General features: G+C 32.2%; 2 protein-coding genes and 2 non-coding genes across 6 annotated transcripts; 2 read left to right on the top strand and 2 right to left on the bottom strand.

The window, feature by feature from the left end:
• Positions 1-487: 487 nt before the first annotated feature.
• Positions 488-560, bottom strand: TRNAR-UCU. Its single transcript has one exon. It is a non-coding gene; the product is annotated as a tRNA-Arg (tRNA).
• Positions 561-3,077: 2,517 nt separating this feature from the next.
• Positions 3,078-3,149, top strand: TRNAW-CCA. The gene has a single exon. It is a non-coding gene; the product is annotated as a tRNA-Trp (tRNA).
• A 2,457-nt stretch (positions 3,150-5,606) lies between these two features.
• On the top strand, positions 5,607-10,039 carry LOC110604814 (phosphopantothenate--cysteine ligase 1). 2 transcript variants are annotated; one of them, XM_021743124.2, is made up of 10 exons: positions 5,607-5,855; positions 6,466-6,607; positions 6,714-6,837; positions 6,933-6,977; positions 7,077-7,162; positions 7,567-7,619; positions 7,754-7,813; positions 8,167-8,268; positions 8,712-8,831; positions 9,493-10,039. In XM_021743124.2, the coding sequence occupies exons 2-10, from the start codon at positions 6,475-6,477 to the stop codon at positions 9,730-9,732; spliced, it is 963 nt and encodes a 320-aa protein (XP_021598816.1). In that variant the 5' UTR covers positions 5,607-5,855; positions 6,466-6,474; the 3' UTR covers positions 9,733-10,039. The 2 variants fall into 2 exon arrangements, with proteins under 2 accessions (XP_021598816.1, XP_021598820.1); XM_021743128.2 differs by lacking the exon at positions 5,607-5,855 and adding an exon at positions 5,913-6,350.
• Positions 10,040-12,763: 2,724 nt separating this feature from the next.
• On the bottom strand, positions 12,764-16,484 carry LOC110604804 (uncharacterized protein At4g37920). 2 transcript variants are annotated; one of them, XM_021743121.2, is made up of 7 exons: positions 16,256-16,484; positions 15,704-16,086; positions 15,299-15,467; positions 14,424-14,668; positions 13,671-13,858; positions 13,219-13,385; positions 12,764-13,126 (listed from the first exon to the last, which is right to left on the bottom strand). In XM_021743121.2, exons 1-6 carry the CDS (start codon positions 16,398-16,400, stop codon positions 13,226-13,228), a joined length of 1,290 nt encoding a protein of 429 aa, XP_021598813.1. In that variant the 5' UTR covers positions 16,401-16,484; the 3' UTR covers positions 12,764-13,126; positions 13,219-13,225. The 2 variants fall into 2 exon arrangements, with proteins under 2 accessions (XP_021598813.1, XP_021598805.1); XM_021743113.2 differs by having other exon boundaries at positions 12,764-13,143; positions 16,256-16,483.

Here is a 16,484-nt window from a genome sequence, read left to right as displayed (position 1 = left end):
ATTTCATGGTTTTGGCTCTCAAGGGTCTAGTGGTCCAAACAAGCCGAAATTTGATCCAAAAGTGGGGCTCTTTTGAAAATGTGTTAACTGATGGAAAAGTGAAGTTGTGGTCTGATTTACTTTTTCTTGGCAATTGGAAGAGGGAAGGACTTGTGGAGTAAGGCCTGGATTAATAAAGGGCTTAATACCCAATAAATTTATTTTTGTAGGGTTGTCATAAGCCCACATTATTAGATGCTTTATGTCAGTTGTTAAAAGTTGTTCTATCTGTATGTACTCAAAATCCTATATTAAATTAAAAAGCATTGCGTTTGCGGCTATGAAGGACGGCCACCGCAGTCTGTTGGACACCTCAGCCGGATGTAATAATTTGCTTTTAATCCAAGGAAATAAACAGCAATAATGAAGAAAAGCTGCTGGTTGGTTTTGGGCCCATTACAGCTATGGAGGTCCAGTTTCGGCCGCCGGGGAAAAAAATATTTTTAAGCACGCCCAGTGGGACTCGAACCCACAATCGCCTGATTAGAAGTCAGGCGCCTTATCCATTAGGCCATGGGCGCTTCTTGTCTTACTGTTTTAAGAAACAGTAAATAACAAATTGATCTTGCTTTTAGACTGCACATCTCCTTTGTCCTCCCAGGTGATGTCAGGATTGAGGGATATAAATTTTTTGCTTATACTAAAATGTACAAACATCCAACTATGAAAAGCTCTAACGTGTATTTTTACGTGGGAGTTATTATAATTTTTAGTAAAAAACATTGCGAAGATGTGGGATAGAATCTTCCCTCTCTTTTGTATGGTTTGACCTCTCACACAGGACTTTAAATGCTAATGCTAAAAAACAGCATGATCAAAAAAAAAAAAAAAAGCTCCTTTATATCACAAAGACCACACTGACAAGCAACAGAGAAATGTTTTTTTTTTTTTTTAATTTAACAAAGAAGAAAAGCTCCTAGGAAACCAAAGGAAAAATGGAAAGCCTGTCCAGATTCTGCTTCAAGTTAAAGGAACTTTTGACTCCAGAATCATGAAGGCCTGATTTGTTTTGAGCTACTTGTCTCAGCTGAGGAGTGAATAGAAGTGCAAAACCAAGCAGAAAGCCTGATTTAAGACCTCCAATGTTTGACTAGTTGTTTGCATAAGGTGGCAAATCAAGCATGAAATGACATGCAAAGACAGAGCACAGCTGCAACTGCAACATAGCAATGGAAAGAGAAATGTGCAGGACCAGAACCTTATGAGCGTAAAGTTTGGGCTTTTTGCTTTTCCAAGTGAAAAAAAAAAAAATTCTCAGATCCTGGTCCTATAAAAAATATTTCTCAAATCAGAGTGAATTTTAATTTTACCGCACTTTAAAAGTGCCGTAGAGCTTACCGCATTAAAGTGCTAGAGCTTACCGCACTTTTTGAAATGCGGTAAGAGAGAATAATTAAAAAAAAAATATTTAAATACATTACCGCACTTTTGAAGTGCGATAATGCATGCGTGCGGGAGAGCCGCACTCAATCAATTTAAAAATATAAATTTAATTTTTATTTAATTAATTTTATTTATTTAATTATATATTAAATTTATAAAATATAATTATAAAAATTATATTAATATTATTATAAATATTAATTATTTTAATTAATTTATAATAAAATATTATATTTTTTATATTTATTATTTTATTTTATTATTTTTATTACAGTTAATTTATAAATATTTATAAATTATAAAATTATAAAAAATTAAAATTTATTTTATTTTATATTTTTTCATGTTAAAATAGTTTATAAATAAAAAAAAGAAATAGTCTATATAATACGAGAGGATGATTGTTCATCTTTAATATTATTTTTTGATCTTATTATTTATATATATATTAACTTATTTTTATTACATTACTGTTTCTAAATATTTAAATATATTTTTTATTTAATTTTTTATATTTTCTATGTTGATAAATATAATTAATAAAATAAATTATATATATATCATTGGCATTAATTAATATATTTTTTTTTAAATTGGAGATTGAAAATTGGAGAGTAAATATACATAATTAAATTTACTTAAATATACATACTATCATATTAAGTACGTGAATACTATATTAATATATTTATATATATTTTTAATATTAATTAAATTATATAAATTAATAAAATAAAATAATAAATATGATAAATATAATATTATATTATAAATAATTTAAATGAATTAATATTAATATTAATATAATTTTTATAACTATATTTTATAAATTTAATATAAAATTAATTAAATTAATAAAATATAATAATTAATTAAATAAAATTTTATTAATTAATATTAATATAATTATATTTTATAAATTTAATATATAATTAATTAAATAAAAATTAAATTTATATTTTTAAATTGATTGAGTGCGGCTCTGCCGCACTCATGCATTACCGCACATAAAAAATACGGTAATATATTTAAATGTAATGTATTTAAATATTTTTTTTTAATTATTTTCTCTTACCGCACTTTAAAAGTGCGGTAAGCTCTACTCCACTCGCTCCAGGATATGAGAATTTTCTTTTTTTTTTTTCACTTGCAAAACGCAAAAAGCCCGTAAAGTTTCCAGTTCCGAAGTGCGTAATCCAAGTTGATAGGGACACTATACGAGTACTGGGCTATCTCGAACAAAAAGTGCAGTGCTCCATTGTACCAAAAAAGGTCGGAAAGAATATAGATAAGTCCAACTCTTTACGCAACAAAAGCAAAGAAACACAGACATTTCCCCTGAATGGTTTTTTGAAAGAAGCTATGTTAATTTTCTCGCCAAACATATTTTGCTTCTAACAAACAGGTCCTATGATTGAACAAACATGACAAAACTAAGACCAGCAGAATCCAGATACACGTAATCAATCCTTCTGCAATGGAATTTTCTATATATGGCACTACATGAAGAACTCAGACCAATCCTATGATGGATACTACATCAAACGGGAGCGGTGCAGCTGCTTGGGAAGTAAAACGGAGCAGTCGAACTCCTGTGCAGTGTGGAGGTGCTTAAATATTATATTTGTTTTTGAGAATGTTCAACAGCAACTCGTGGATCCGTGGCGCAATGGTAGCGCGTCTGACTCCAGATCAGAAGGTTGCGTGTTCGATTCACGTCGGGTTCAACTCCCAATGTACTTTTTTTATATATTGCCTTCAATTAAAATAAAATTTTCCACTTTATTTATTTTTCTTTTTATTTTTTTCAATTAAAAATGTTATAATTTCCCTTATTTTTGGAATTTCTTTTTCGAAAAAAAGTCAACAAAGAGCATTGATGAAAAACTAAGTTTTGTATTTGTAAATTATCATTTGCATTACTACGGGCAGCAAAATTTTATTACAATAATTAAAAATAAATAAATCTGTCAACTAATACTATTACCAAATTCAATGATAATAAATTCTCAAAACAAATTTAGCTACTCTATACATGTAATAATATTTACCTAATGAAAACTATTGAAATAAGTGTGAAATACGAGATTGAATTGAAATTTTAATTTTCAATGATATTAAAAACGATAAATTATAAAGAGCATCATATAATAACAAAATCAATTTTATATTCAATAGAATATAAATCTGTATTACATATCAATTTAATTATTACTAATACAATACACATATTTCTTTATTAAAATTAAAAAATATTATATCCATATAATAATATTATGCATAATTTTTTTTTATTTTTAGCCATCACAATAATAAAAATAAAGAAATTATATTACAATTAAATTTAATAAATTTCACCGAAAATGACACTAAATAGCAACTAAATAAGATTAATGTGGCCAAAAAGAATAATAAATAAAAATACTATTTTATTAAAATAGACTGAAATCAATAAAGATAAAAACGTGATGTTGTCATTAAATCCAACTGTATCAATTTAAAAATATTTTTATTTATGTTTTTCTAAATATGCTATAAGATAAAAATAATTAAATTCAAAAAGAGAGAGTTTTTTGTTCATTTGAAACCTTTTAAATAACATTTATTAGAAAAATCTACATAATTAAATTTATAATTATAGGAACTAATATGTCAAATTGCACTGGATATTAAAAGTAAATATATTTTAAGCTTTTAACAAAAATTGATAAATAATTAATTAATTACACCAAATTAATTAATTAATTAGAAAAAATTAATTAATTAATTAGAAAAAATTAATTAATTAATTAGAAAAAAAAATACTTAATTATACCAAATTAAATTAATAAAAATAGGTAATCCATTATTAAAAAATAAGGAATGAAAAATTTACAAATTTTTAGAGCCACGTAAAGAGACTATATTTAGTTTCACTTATCTAGAGGAGAGTGTAAACATCACAGCATATGAACTGCAATGTGAAAAGTCAAGTTGGGTCGCTGTAAGAAAATATGATAATATTTATTATAGACTGTTATATTTGATTATTTCAAATTACTATGAAGCACCAATAAAATGCTAGAATTAACATTATATTTTTTCTAATTAATTAATTAATTTTTATCTAAAGTTAGAGGATTATATCTGTAAGCGTAGGCTCAAACACACATTGTAAGTCGGGGCGTGGCACCCCAAATTTTTAAATTACAATTTTATTTATAAAATTTATTATTTTAATTACTTTTTCGCTCTTTAAAATTTATAAAATTAAAAATTTATCTGTAAATTTAAGTAATATATTCTAAAAAATACTGTTACTCCCAATATTCTTTCATCTTTATTTTGACCCTATAAAAATTTTATATTTTTTATTATTTAATTTAATATCTTAAATTTTGATACTTATTTCACTGATAATGACAAATATAGGATAATATATGTTATTATTATTATTGTTATTATTATATTAATTGAAATGTCCACAGTCCATATTATATGAAAATAATTTTCGTAAAAAAAATTAATTAATTGAAATCTCATTTTATTTAAGAAATGTAATAAATTTGAGTCTTTAAAATAAATAAATTTTAAAATTTATTTATATGTTTAAATATGGTTAATAAACAATCCTAACAAAATTTTAAAATAATGATTTTAATTTTTTAATTAGCCAAATAAAAGGTTTTTAAATTTATAAATTCCAAATTCAATATTGAAAATAAAGATTTTAAAATCAAAATCTATACATCCAAATGCAATTTAAAAAATATTCAAAATGCGAAGAAATTTTTAATTTTCAATATTTGATGCTGCATCAGCCCTTGGTTTCTAGAGAAAGAAATTTTCTCAAGCAGTTTTTCTTTCTTCTAAGACTCAATTCTTTTGAGGTTCAATTCTCTTTAGTCTGTTTGATTTTAATTTTTATAATTTTAAAAAATTTATTAATTAATATTTTATATTTTTAAAAAATCTATTAAATAATTTTTCATATCAAAATTATTTTAAATTTATTTACAATACTATAAAAATTAATAAAAAAATTAATAATAAATTTTTAAAAAATATTTTTAATATATTTTTAAATATAGAGATATTTAATGAGTTTTATCATATTATAAACTAAATATACTAAACAGTTAATTTCCCTTCTAATAATTAACTTTCTTTTTTTTTTTTTTAAAGAATTAACTTTCCTTTCCCCTCTAGGCTTTTTCATATTCCCATAGAGATTAATCAAAGCTTCACTTCCGTTCTCCTCGGCCTTTAGCCGTGCTAATGAAGTGAGAAGTCCCATATAAATCCAGAGGAAATTATAATCGCCATTTCCACACATCTAGAAGAGAACCAGAAATGAAACTTCAAATTCAAGCAACTAGCTACCAGTCCTCCACTTCTAGTCCTTGCTCTCCCCAGCTGTGAAATTTGAATTGATTCAGAGCATCTCTGCACCGGTAAGTTCGAAACTCATCAGATAAGTTTCTTCCTTGAAATTTTAATTCTAAAAAGAGTAGGTAACTATAATTTGAGAGGACTATTGTGCACTAGAGTGTAGCATTTGGGCGATATAATAGTGGCCTTTATTTCCCAAACTTTTAAGTGGGGATTGAATTAATTGAAGGATATGAATTGAGTGGATTGTGGGGTTGAGATTTGACTTGAGATGGCTGCTATTGGATTGAGATATTCGGGTATTGGCTTGGCATTTTTGCTTCTTCAGCTAACAAATTGGCGAGAATTAAAATTAACTCACTGTTAGCTTTTATTCTTTTGCTGCCCCTTCCGTGCCCAACGCACCGCGCCGCTCTGCACAGACTGATTTCATTTTTGACAAAGACCGAAATCTAAATCCACCATTAAAAAAGTAAAAGCTTCTAATGTTCACCTTCCTATAAATTCAACTACAGTCTGCCCTCGTAAACCCATCTCTGCTTCTCCTTTTGTTTTGGGTAATAATTCTCTCTGAATTTTCAGTTTCGCTGTCCTTTTGTTGTTCTTTATTAGTAGTTTGATTCTCTTCTTCCTAGATTTAGATTTGATTTGATTGGAAGTCTAAATGTTTAGGGATTTCAAATGGAATCAACAAATGGATTAGTAACGGATGCAGAAATCAAGTCGTTTTTTGATTCTGCTCCTCCACTACGAGACAGTGCCGGTATCACCAACAAATTGAAGGAATTCATTCAGCTCAATTCTGCCCCACAAGGTATGAATAATACAAGATATTTGTACTGTTTTGTTTTGTCGTTATTATTATCATTGTTATTATAATATTTGCATCAGCGGTTGGCTGTTTTGACGTGTTTATGCAGGAAATGCAAGTCCTAGGAGGGTCGTGTGTGTGACTTCGGGTGGTACCACTGTTCCCCTGGAACAGCGTTGTGTTCGTTATATTGATAATTTTAGCTCAGGTCATAGAGGATCCACGTCCACCGAGTATTTACTTTAAACTTTATCAGGTGGAGAATTCTTTATTTAGACTGCTTTTTCAATTGTAGATGGATTGAAGGTATTCAATCGCTGTATTGCAGGTATTTCATCAAGGCTGGATATGCAGTTATATTTTTATACAGGAGGTGGGTTTCTTAGAAATTATGTGTTGCCTGTGCCCTGCTACTGCATCTTGTACTGCAGAAAAACTAAGAGTGAGATTAATTTATTGCCTTCTTATGCAGGGGAACTTGCCAGCCATACTGCCGATCTCTTCCTGAGGATCCGCTGCTAGAGTGTTTTGAGTTCACTAATGGCTCCAATGTTCAAGGCCTGTCGTTTCTATCTGCTGTTTGTAAATTTGACTCTTTATTTTCTTGTATCAAATGCACTGCTTTGTGATGGGTGAACTTTGTGAAACATGCTCAACATGACCCAAAAGCTAGACATATGGGGTATTGGGGTTTAATTTCTTGTCATCTCCCTGTTGCTACTACTAAACCATGTTGTGTGTTTTTTTTTCTTTAGGTAAATTGTTTCTCATTGTTGGTTTTGGAACTTTTTCGTAAAAATGTCTTTTTTTTTTATGCCCCTCTTAGTCCTTTACTTTGCAAGGGGGGTACCATAAGATTTCTCTGGAATTTGAACTGCAACTAGTCAATTTGCTTAATAATTAACTAGCATAACCATTTGGTTTCTTCCAATTATGTGACTAAGTTCCACGTGTCATTTCAGTGCGGCAATCATATTCTGAAGCAGTGAAGAGAGCCATTAATGACCATCATGCTGTATGACTTTTTGATGGCGTACTTATATATAATATTCTAGATTTTTTGCTCATTTACCTTTTCTATCTCTTGGTGCGTGATTTGATTTTTATCTTAATAACAGTGAGACACTTCTCCCTTTTGTTTTATTGCAGGCTATAGCTGCAGGTCACCTGTTAAAACTTCCTTTTACAACCATATTTGAATATCTTCAGGTTAGCTTCACTTAGCTTTTAAATGTTCCTTTCAGGCATTCTTTTTATCGAAAGCTTCTTTCCATAAATGCCCATTGCACTGGCATTTTGAATTCTGAATCTGGTTGGCGAGTCCACCCATGTAAACAGTCAACTACTAATTGGACTTTTCGATTGTCATTATTTTTTTAGGGAGTCATCACTTGACCATCCTCTACTTCAGATTCTTCTCTCTCTTTTTGATGTTTCAATTACATATTAACTTTTTCTTGTCCATTTCATTTTTCTGTTCTCTATTCAGCATACAGATCTTTCTTACATGCTGCTCTAGGTACTGTTTTATATATTGAATTAACATGTAATCCCATTGGCAGATGTTACAAATGATTGCAATATCAATGAGGGATCTTGGGCCACATGCTATGTTTTATCTTGCTGCTGCAGTGTCTGACTTTTATGTCCCTTGGAAAGATATGGTAATAGTTGAATATGTTGATTTTTCAGAAGGATTTTTTTAATGCTCTTTTAATTAGTTCCAACTTATATTTGGTTCTGGAAAACTGTAGACCACTGTGAACCTGAAAATTTCTCACTACTTTCCTTTCTACATTGATTGCAAGAAGGGTTTTGCGCTGCTTAAATTGATCCACCCTTTCTTATTAGATAAGGCAAGAATGCTTATTAGAGGGAACAATCCTGATTTGCAAGACTAATTATGTGAAAAAGTTTTAGAGCAAAATAATAATAAAGAAAAGTTATTCTTAAAAAAAGTTTAAGTGGTGTTACATCGCCCACATTATGCACACCTTAACTCAAGGATAGCCGTGTAATTTGACCAGCCCAGAAACATCTTCCCTCTTTATTTTCTGGATGTTGTTCATTTTATCCAAATAAATTGGTTTAAATATACTATTTGCAGGCAGAGCACAAGATTCAATCAGCATCTGGCCCTCTGGACATGCGACTTGTGCAAGTTCCGAAAATGCTTTCAGTATTGAGGAAAGAATGGGCTCCCATGGCCTTCTGCATATCATTCAAGGTTAGATGTTGTACCCTCCTATGCTTAGTGTCGTTTTGGACATTCAGAGAGCCTTGACTTGACCATAAACCCTAAACTATAAAGGGTTATGTTATTGTTAGATGACAACTGCTCCAGTTGGACCTACCCTCTGTGTCTTAAATGTAATTGATATGAGGTCTAGTATAAGAGTTACAACTTACAAGTAGCTCATTTTTCTGGGAAATTAATTATTCATATGGTTTCATTATTCTTAAACTTAAACCTAAAAGTTTGCTTCCTCCATTCCTGCTATTCCCAGTTCAATTAACAGAGTGGACAATGGAAAACACTTCAAGAATATGATCTTTCAATTTTCCTAGTATCTCAACAGAAAGCTAATGTCTATTTTATAGTGCACTAATTGGGAATTGAAATCACAGCTTTTATTTTTGTGAGATAACGTTGAAATTTTGATTCAGTGTTTGAAATTTGAGTAGAGGGGTTATGGCTATACAATTCTGTTGAACGATATTTACCTCTTCTTTTCCTCTCTAGACCCACCTTAGAAAGAAAAGTGATTAACTTGACAAAATTGACCTTTTCTTTTTAATCATATTGAGGTGATATTTTTACCATAGATTTCAACCTGGTATGGTTTTCATGGTTGGTTCTGAGTGTGTTCCCTACTTGACTCAAACAGCTGGAGACAGATACAAAGATTCTTTTGGAGAAGGCTGATATGGCACTTAAAAAGTACAAGATGCACATGGTTATTGCAAATGAGCTCTTGACCCGCAAAGAAGAGGTTACAGTTGTTACAGCTGACAAAAAGATTCCAGTCCGCCGGGACAAGACTCAGGCTGGTTCTGATGTGGAAAAGCCACTGATTGAACTACTTGTGGAAAAGCATTCAGCTCACATCAAGGATGCAGATAAGTGATACGGCGCTAAGAGCATCATGTGGGTGATAACCCGACACATACAACTTAATTTTCTGCCAATACCGGATGAATATCGTTGGCATTCTTTTTTTTCCTTTTATTATCATTTTTTTCTTTGAACTAAGAGCAGTTCTTAATATCACCACACCTGGGCGCCGGCAATTAAACCTCTCTGTATCGTGCAACTAATAACCTTGCAGAAGGGAGCAAAGGGAAATAACTGTAACCCTTCTACCTCTTTACAGTTTAGAGAGAAAAGCTGAATAAATAATAGTCACAATGAATGCATACGTATTCTGATTAAAATCTTGTATCAGTTTTAACTTTCCGTTCTTTGCTTCTCATTTATTCTCCATGCATAGAGCAAAGAGCATCCTTCTTCCTTATCGTTTATATTCCATTTATTGTTCTTATTGACATTTTTCAACATTCTTTATGATCATCATATGCACAATCAAGTAATAGTAATGCCGTGTTGGATATCAAAAGCGGAACCTCCATGAGTGTGGAGGTCCGCCACCATCACGTGGGATTGAAATCATGCAGTTGGATGTGTATGGAGCCCATTGTTCTACTGTTCTACAGCTCACGTGGCGAGGCATCAAAATTTTTGAGTGCTTGCTAATGTGGCTGTATGCTGTCTGGTATAAATGGACAAATTTCATTCATTTCTTGAAAATTAATCATATCTACAATTAATTTTCTACAGATAGAATATGTATCGGTTTGCTCCCGAAAGATATTCTAAAACGTGGAATGCGTTTGAGAGTAGTGAGCTACCATCTGCATCACTCTCTTTGGAACTTCATCATCATCCTCAAGGCATTCTGCAGTCGGAAGCTGACTGGTAGCCTCCTCCTTCTCTTGCTCTGCTTCCTTCTGCATCAAAATGCTCTTCTCTCTTCTTCAGGGTCAGTCTAAAATTCCAATACACGTCCATAAAGGTAAAGCTAGTTATAACACAAAATGGCTTAATTGCGTTGCTTATTTCGGCAAATGTGAAATAGTGGAAAAGGCATAACTAAAAGTTGTTCATTTATTAACCTATGGCTCACTACAAAATCAGAGGAGTCCAAAACAAACTTGATAGAAAATTTGTCCAGGAAATAATAGCTGTTAATTGATATCGACAAATGAACACCTTCAAAAGATGAGCTGTTAATTGATATTGAGTTAGATTTCCAAATTTCTTTATATTTTCACAAATAGTAAAGATAACCATCTCAGAATTCTTCATATCAAGACTTGTGTGATTGCCTCAAATGGAGGTGACTGTACTCATGTACTAGGTTCGAACGAGAAGAGAAAAACTCGGAGAGAAGAGGAACTCCAAAGAGAGGGCCGTTTCTATGTGACTGTTGAGATGGGTCTCACTCTCACTCCCTCTCTCTTTCTCAATCTAAAAATATGATCCACCCATTTCTGCCTGCAGATCATTTCTACATGTGGGGCTCATCCTTGTAGGTCTATTAGCAGCAAAGCTTAAAATTATACTCCCTCCCGTAATTTTTGTAATCTTATTCTTTTTCATAATGATCTCATGTGGGCTCATCCTCGGAACCATGACAATGATCTCGCCAGCGAAATCTGCTCATAATCTGCAAAATCTTCGTTTGCATCATTTTTCAGAATGACTAAAACGATCTACAACATTTTTTCCTACCAATGGAACCAAAATGAAATATGCTTTGCTTCCCTCAGTGGGTCACACCAAATTGGGCGAACCAGCTCAGCTCCGTTCTAGCTTATCATGTTAATATTTCCTAGTGAAGAAAAAAAATTGAATAATATAATATATTCATTTCATTAACTTATAAACACTAGGACTCGGTGCACTTATAAGTTTATTCTGATAGTAAATGCATTTGAGTAAATATAATAGGTCTCAAATATTCCCTTAATTCTCGTTTCAAAAAAAAAAAATAATAGAAATCGATAACATCACGATATGAAGATTAGACCATTATCGCTCCTACTCCTAATTTTACCAAAACTTAAATTGGCAGTACAAATCTCTTTAAAACTCATACTACATACGAGAATTAAATATGGACATAGGATAGAATGTTTATCTTCTTAGTATATCACTGGAGTCATAAACGTATATGTAATAAAATAAATAGCATCTATCCAGTTCGATGGAACATAATATAAGGGTATCATAATGATTAGATATATATATATTACTAATTTAACTCAAAAGAGGGCAAACTCTCTCTCTCCCACACTCACATAAAAACTCTTGAACACATCATTTTTCTTTTCTCCCTAGAGCTTCATTTTTCTCTCCCGTACTCTATTTTTACATCATCTTTATTTTTTTTCTAGACCTTTCTTTTTCTTTTTCGACTATTATATTTTTATTTTTTTTAACACATCTCTCTAAAATTCTAGATCTGTATTGAATATCAAAAAGTTTATTTTTTTATATTTTGTAAGCCTCTGTTTTTTAAATTGACTTCGAAATTGAGTATGGAGGACCTTATAAATCTGAAAGACATTTACTCCTCATCAAATCTATCATGATCTATTGATCTGTCTATCAAATTAAATCACACCTCAGATGTCTGCATCTAGCTACCAAAGTTCATCAAATAGGGGCATCACATAGACCTGCAAATTACAATTTTGACCTGCATTGTGAGCTTCAGTTATTTTCTCAAAGAGGCCGTGTTCGTTCTAAGGTTTGGACCTTGCTGATAAATCTTGTGCAAGCGTATTGTTAATGAAAGAGAGCCACATGCTAATTTGACATCAAGGAAGTTTCATCTCATTTTCTGGTTTTATCTCTCAAATCATCGATGTTGGTTGCTCGGTGAATGGAAAATTTTCTTGACCAGATGGGAAGAAAGAGAATCTTGTACTTCAACAACTCGTCTAGCCACTCAGCGATAAAAGGATAAACGACCAACTCGTTTACCTTGAAAGCAATTTGTTACTCACAATTACGGTTAGTTCGTTAATTTGAGAATTTTTACATGGCTAAGCGACTGGACCATACTTCACGTAGGGAAATCGAGAACAGAACAGTTGAAGAATCAATTACTCTTAACATCCATATATTGCCAATGTACAACAATATGTCTCTCCGAAATACAATGTCAACAAACATACTGGTTAACTAATTAACATAAATAATGAACAGAAATGTATAAGACATGTTAAGCTCAATATCCATTTTTAAAAATAGTCACAAGCCAAATTTCTGCTCATCATCTTTATCGAGAACTTTGCATGAAGCTTTCTCCATCTGCTTCCTCCAGATTTATTATGGTCTCCTTATGAAGGACGTTATCTGTTCCAGAGTTACTCGAGTAGTCTTTCCGCTGCTTTGCTCAGTGATTTGATAGCATCCTCTTTGTCCTCTAGCATCCATCTCGCTGCCTCATTTACCTTTTAGATAGACGAGCCTAATGGTTCACATTCATGTCAAGATTGTTAACTTTCAGGACAACCATATAAATAAATTTGATGAGCATGACTACCTCATTATCACATGAAATTGTCTTCAACTAGGATCTTCAGTTCTTCAAGTTTTTTGACAATTTTTGGATTCATCAGATCCCTTGCCTCTCTTATAAGAGTGCCTTCCTGACTGGAATGATAAGCATCCACCACAGCCTTAATCCAAGTATGTAGCTTTTCTGGGGTCCTATGATAATAGCAACAGAGAAACAATTCAGCTGGTAAACTAATAACTTCAACAAACTTAGGGAACCATTTTGAGACGGAATCATGTAAAAGGATCTAACAATTATAAAGGGAAAATCTACCCCACCATGGAATTCGTCACTTTCCTTGAGGAGTAAAAACTCAAGGAAGTAATTGAATCCTCGACTATGGATGTTTTGGAATCAGTTTCACAGTATGGTGCATAAATGCATGAATTTCTAATATAATAATGAATCAATCAAATCAAACAATTTCATTTACATACGTGTACAGGGAGTCCACATCCTTTCCTTCAAGCTCCTCTCCCGGGGTAAATGCATCTTTTAATGCACATAATAGCTCCTCAGGATCCTCAATTTTAAGAAGATACTTCACTATCCTAATGTCCTTTGGCATGAGTCTCTGAAGATTACCTACTGCCGTCATATACAGATGATAAAGTATGTCTTTTACCTGCAATACAGCAAACTAGATGATTACAACCAAAGCATTGTTCTAACAACATATGCGTGAATAGTAACTATTTTTTCCCATTATTTTTCTGGTAGGAGGGTGTGGATGGAGTACGAAAACAGCATAGCAATCAAAACAAATCCATTAATTTAAAAACTTTGTACATGTAACTATGAATATTGATCAACATACAAGTAAAAGTTCAAATAGTCTTTTAGTATGTTATTGTGTCATCATAACTACACACCTTAGAGAGGAAAAATATAATCAGGCTACAACTATAACAATTAACTAAATTTATGGCCACTATTTATAATTTTCAAGAAGAGGCCACCATTGAAAATTTGCATATAGTTTCCAATTCTTTCTATCGCTATCCCTCCGATTATCAGCATAATTTTCCCTCCAATTATCAGCATAATTTTCCCACGATCCCAGTTGATGATCTTCTCAGATCAGGCTAATAAGTTAAGCAATCAGATGAAACAATTTCTAGTCAAAGCATTAAAAATATATAACTCGTTAAATAACAAGAGATATTTTTTCTGAACCTTCAATCAGTTACCTCATCTTTTGTCATGTTCGACTCTTTGGCAGCTGACCATGCTTTTGTGATCATCAAAACCAATGATGAATCAAGTTGATTTTTCTCAGCCAAATCATCTATCTTCCTGCAAGCAGCATCCAGAGAAGGAGAATTGATAATATCTTGCAATTTTAACTCTGCAGCATTCAATGCTTCCATGCTTTCTGCTGCACTATCATAGGCTTGTACAGCAGCCACACAATCATTTCCAAGCTTTGCCAAGGCTTGTCACATGTAAAGAAGGAAATATTATCAGTCTAATAAACAACAGTAGAAGACTGGACTCTCAGTGAACTTTTAGAAGCTAGGTTTTCTATTCGTGCAGAGGTTCAGCCAGGATACAACAAACAATATAGGACTTTTCAATTCTCGATGTAGTTTTTAAGTGCCGCCCAACAGGTAATCAAACCAAACTGCTTTGACCTAACAATTCCAGTGAACAACTTGTCAAATGCTATATTGCAGTCATTTTTACTGTATAAGCATATACATTCATATTGGCATTCTTCTAACTGTATAATTCGAAACTCACGTTCTCTTGTTTAGATTGAGCTCCTTAGCATTGTAACTATCACCTTCATGATGAAAAGGATATCTTCAAATTAATTGTATCTCAAGATATAGACATCCACAAATGGGTTTAGTATGATAAATAAAAAAATTCCAGATCAAGCCCTTGGTTATGCTTGCAAGTCTAACAAGCACCACTGATCAAATTTCACATAAAGCCCTTGGTTATGCATCAAAGTAAACAAGCACCACTGAGGTTTACACACTCGGCATATAGCACTTACAGTGTTACACAAATGAAAAATCAATTAATACATTGTCAAAAGGTCAAAATTCACCCTTACCATTTTGCTCAGTGGGATTGCCATTATATGATTGTGCAACAGTGAACAGATGTATAAAAAATTCTTTTGTGAAGTCTTTGCGACGCCTAGCAACAACTTCACTAATCTTTGATGGTTCCTCCTTGATCACTTTAATAAGTTCATTATGCCTTTGTACATCTTCATCAATCTGATAAAGACAGGTTTACAATTAAACATATAACAACATCAACTTAAAATCAAACTCAGTGAATATGGATGAAAAGAGCTGGAGAAGGAAAGGGAATATGTTTAACCACAACTGAGAATATATCAAATTTAAAGGCCAAAGATAGCATATTTTACTAGATGTAGAAATAACATGTAGGAAAGTAACTAACAGAAACAATTTGCTTAGAGAAAAGACCAATCCTTAAAAATTCTCACCTCTTTCAGCTTCCTTGCAAGCCTGAATAGCTTATGCTTCATCCCAGGATCATGCTCACTGTCTGCTCGTTCCTGACAACGCTTAAAAAAATGAGGCCGAATATTGTCCCATTCTTTGCTAAAAGCAAGCAACCTTCTCCAATCATTAGGTGTGGGCTTATCAACCATGAAAACCCCGATTAACTTGTCACATACTCGGACCATTTTACCCTCATCCACACTATCTGTTTCATTTCTTTCAGAATTATCATTAACCGCCGTGGGTTCAGATGAATCAGAAAATTCCTTCCCTTTCCTATCACTAGATACATCAGTTGCACCGCCAATAACAGCGACCGGAGAAAATTTCCGCTGCCTGGTCCCCACAACTGGCAGTAGGCAACCTGCAATTTTCATAAATGCAACCAATTTTTAAATTGCAATCCTTCAACAATGTTTTTAAAAGCAAAATTTATTCTCCGCCATAAATTTGCAAAGCTTATTTATAATTATGCAAATTCTGATTCATAAAAAATGAGAAAGAAATGAAAAGAGCGACGGAGAGCGACTTGCCTTTGAAATTAGAAGAGAAATTAAGATTTGGAGATGAACATCTCAAGAAGAATAAAGAAGGAGACTGAGCTCGAAAGGCAGATGTGGAAGACACTGTTACCAGTAAAGAGCAAGAGCTCTGGAATGTCGAAGAAGCTAACTCCATTGAAATTTATGGCCTTTAATTTTTAGGCTTTGGATTTTAAACCCACACACGAAGGGTTTAGAGTTTCTATAGAGAACGCCAGAA

This window comes from Manihot esculenta, chromosome 2, assembly GCF_001659605.2.
Source record: "Manihot esculenta cultivar AM560-2 chromosome 2, M.esculenta_v8, whole genome shotgun sequence".
NCBI classification, from domain to species: Eukaryota; Viridiplantae; Streptophyta; class Magnoliopsida; order Malpighiales; family Euphorbiaceae; genus Manihot; species Manihot esculenta.
The sequence above is the reverse complement of the archived record's forward strand: the minus strand, read 5'-3'. Positions and strand labels throughout refer to the sequence as shown.

Excerpts from the sequence above, each read along its gene's own strand:
- LOC110604814 (XM_021743124.2), top strand. The coding sequence starts at position 6,475 with ATGGAATCAACAAATGGATTAGTAACGGATGCAGAAATCAAGTCGTTT. Across the intron at positions 6,978-7,076 it reads GTTATATTTTTATACAGGAG|GGGAACTTGCCAGCCATACT; the intron begins GTGGGTTTCTTA and ends CTTCTTATGCAG. Across the intron at positions 7,163-7,566 it reads TAATGGCTCCAATGTTCAAG|TGCGGCAATCATATTCTGAA; the intron begins GCCTGTCGTTTC and ends GTGTCATTTCAG.
- LOC110604804 (XM_021743121.2), bottom strand. The coding sequence starts at position 16,400 with ATGGAGTTAGCTTCTTCGACATTCCAGAGCTCTTGCTCTTTACTGGTA. Across the intron at positions 15,468-15,703 it reads TTGCAAGGAAGCTGAAAGAG|ATTGATGAAGATGTACAAAG; the intron begins GTGAGAATTTTT and ends TGTCTTTATCAG. Across the intron at positions 14,669-15,298 it reads CAATCCCACTGAGCAAAATG|CCTTGGCAAAGCTTGGAAAT; the intron begins GTAAGGGTGAAT and ends ACATGTGACAAG.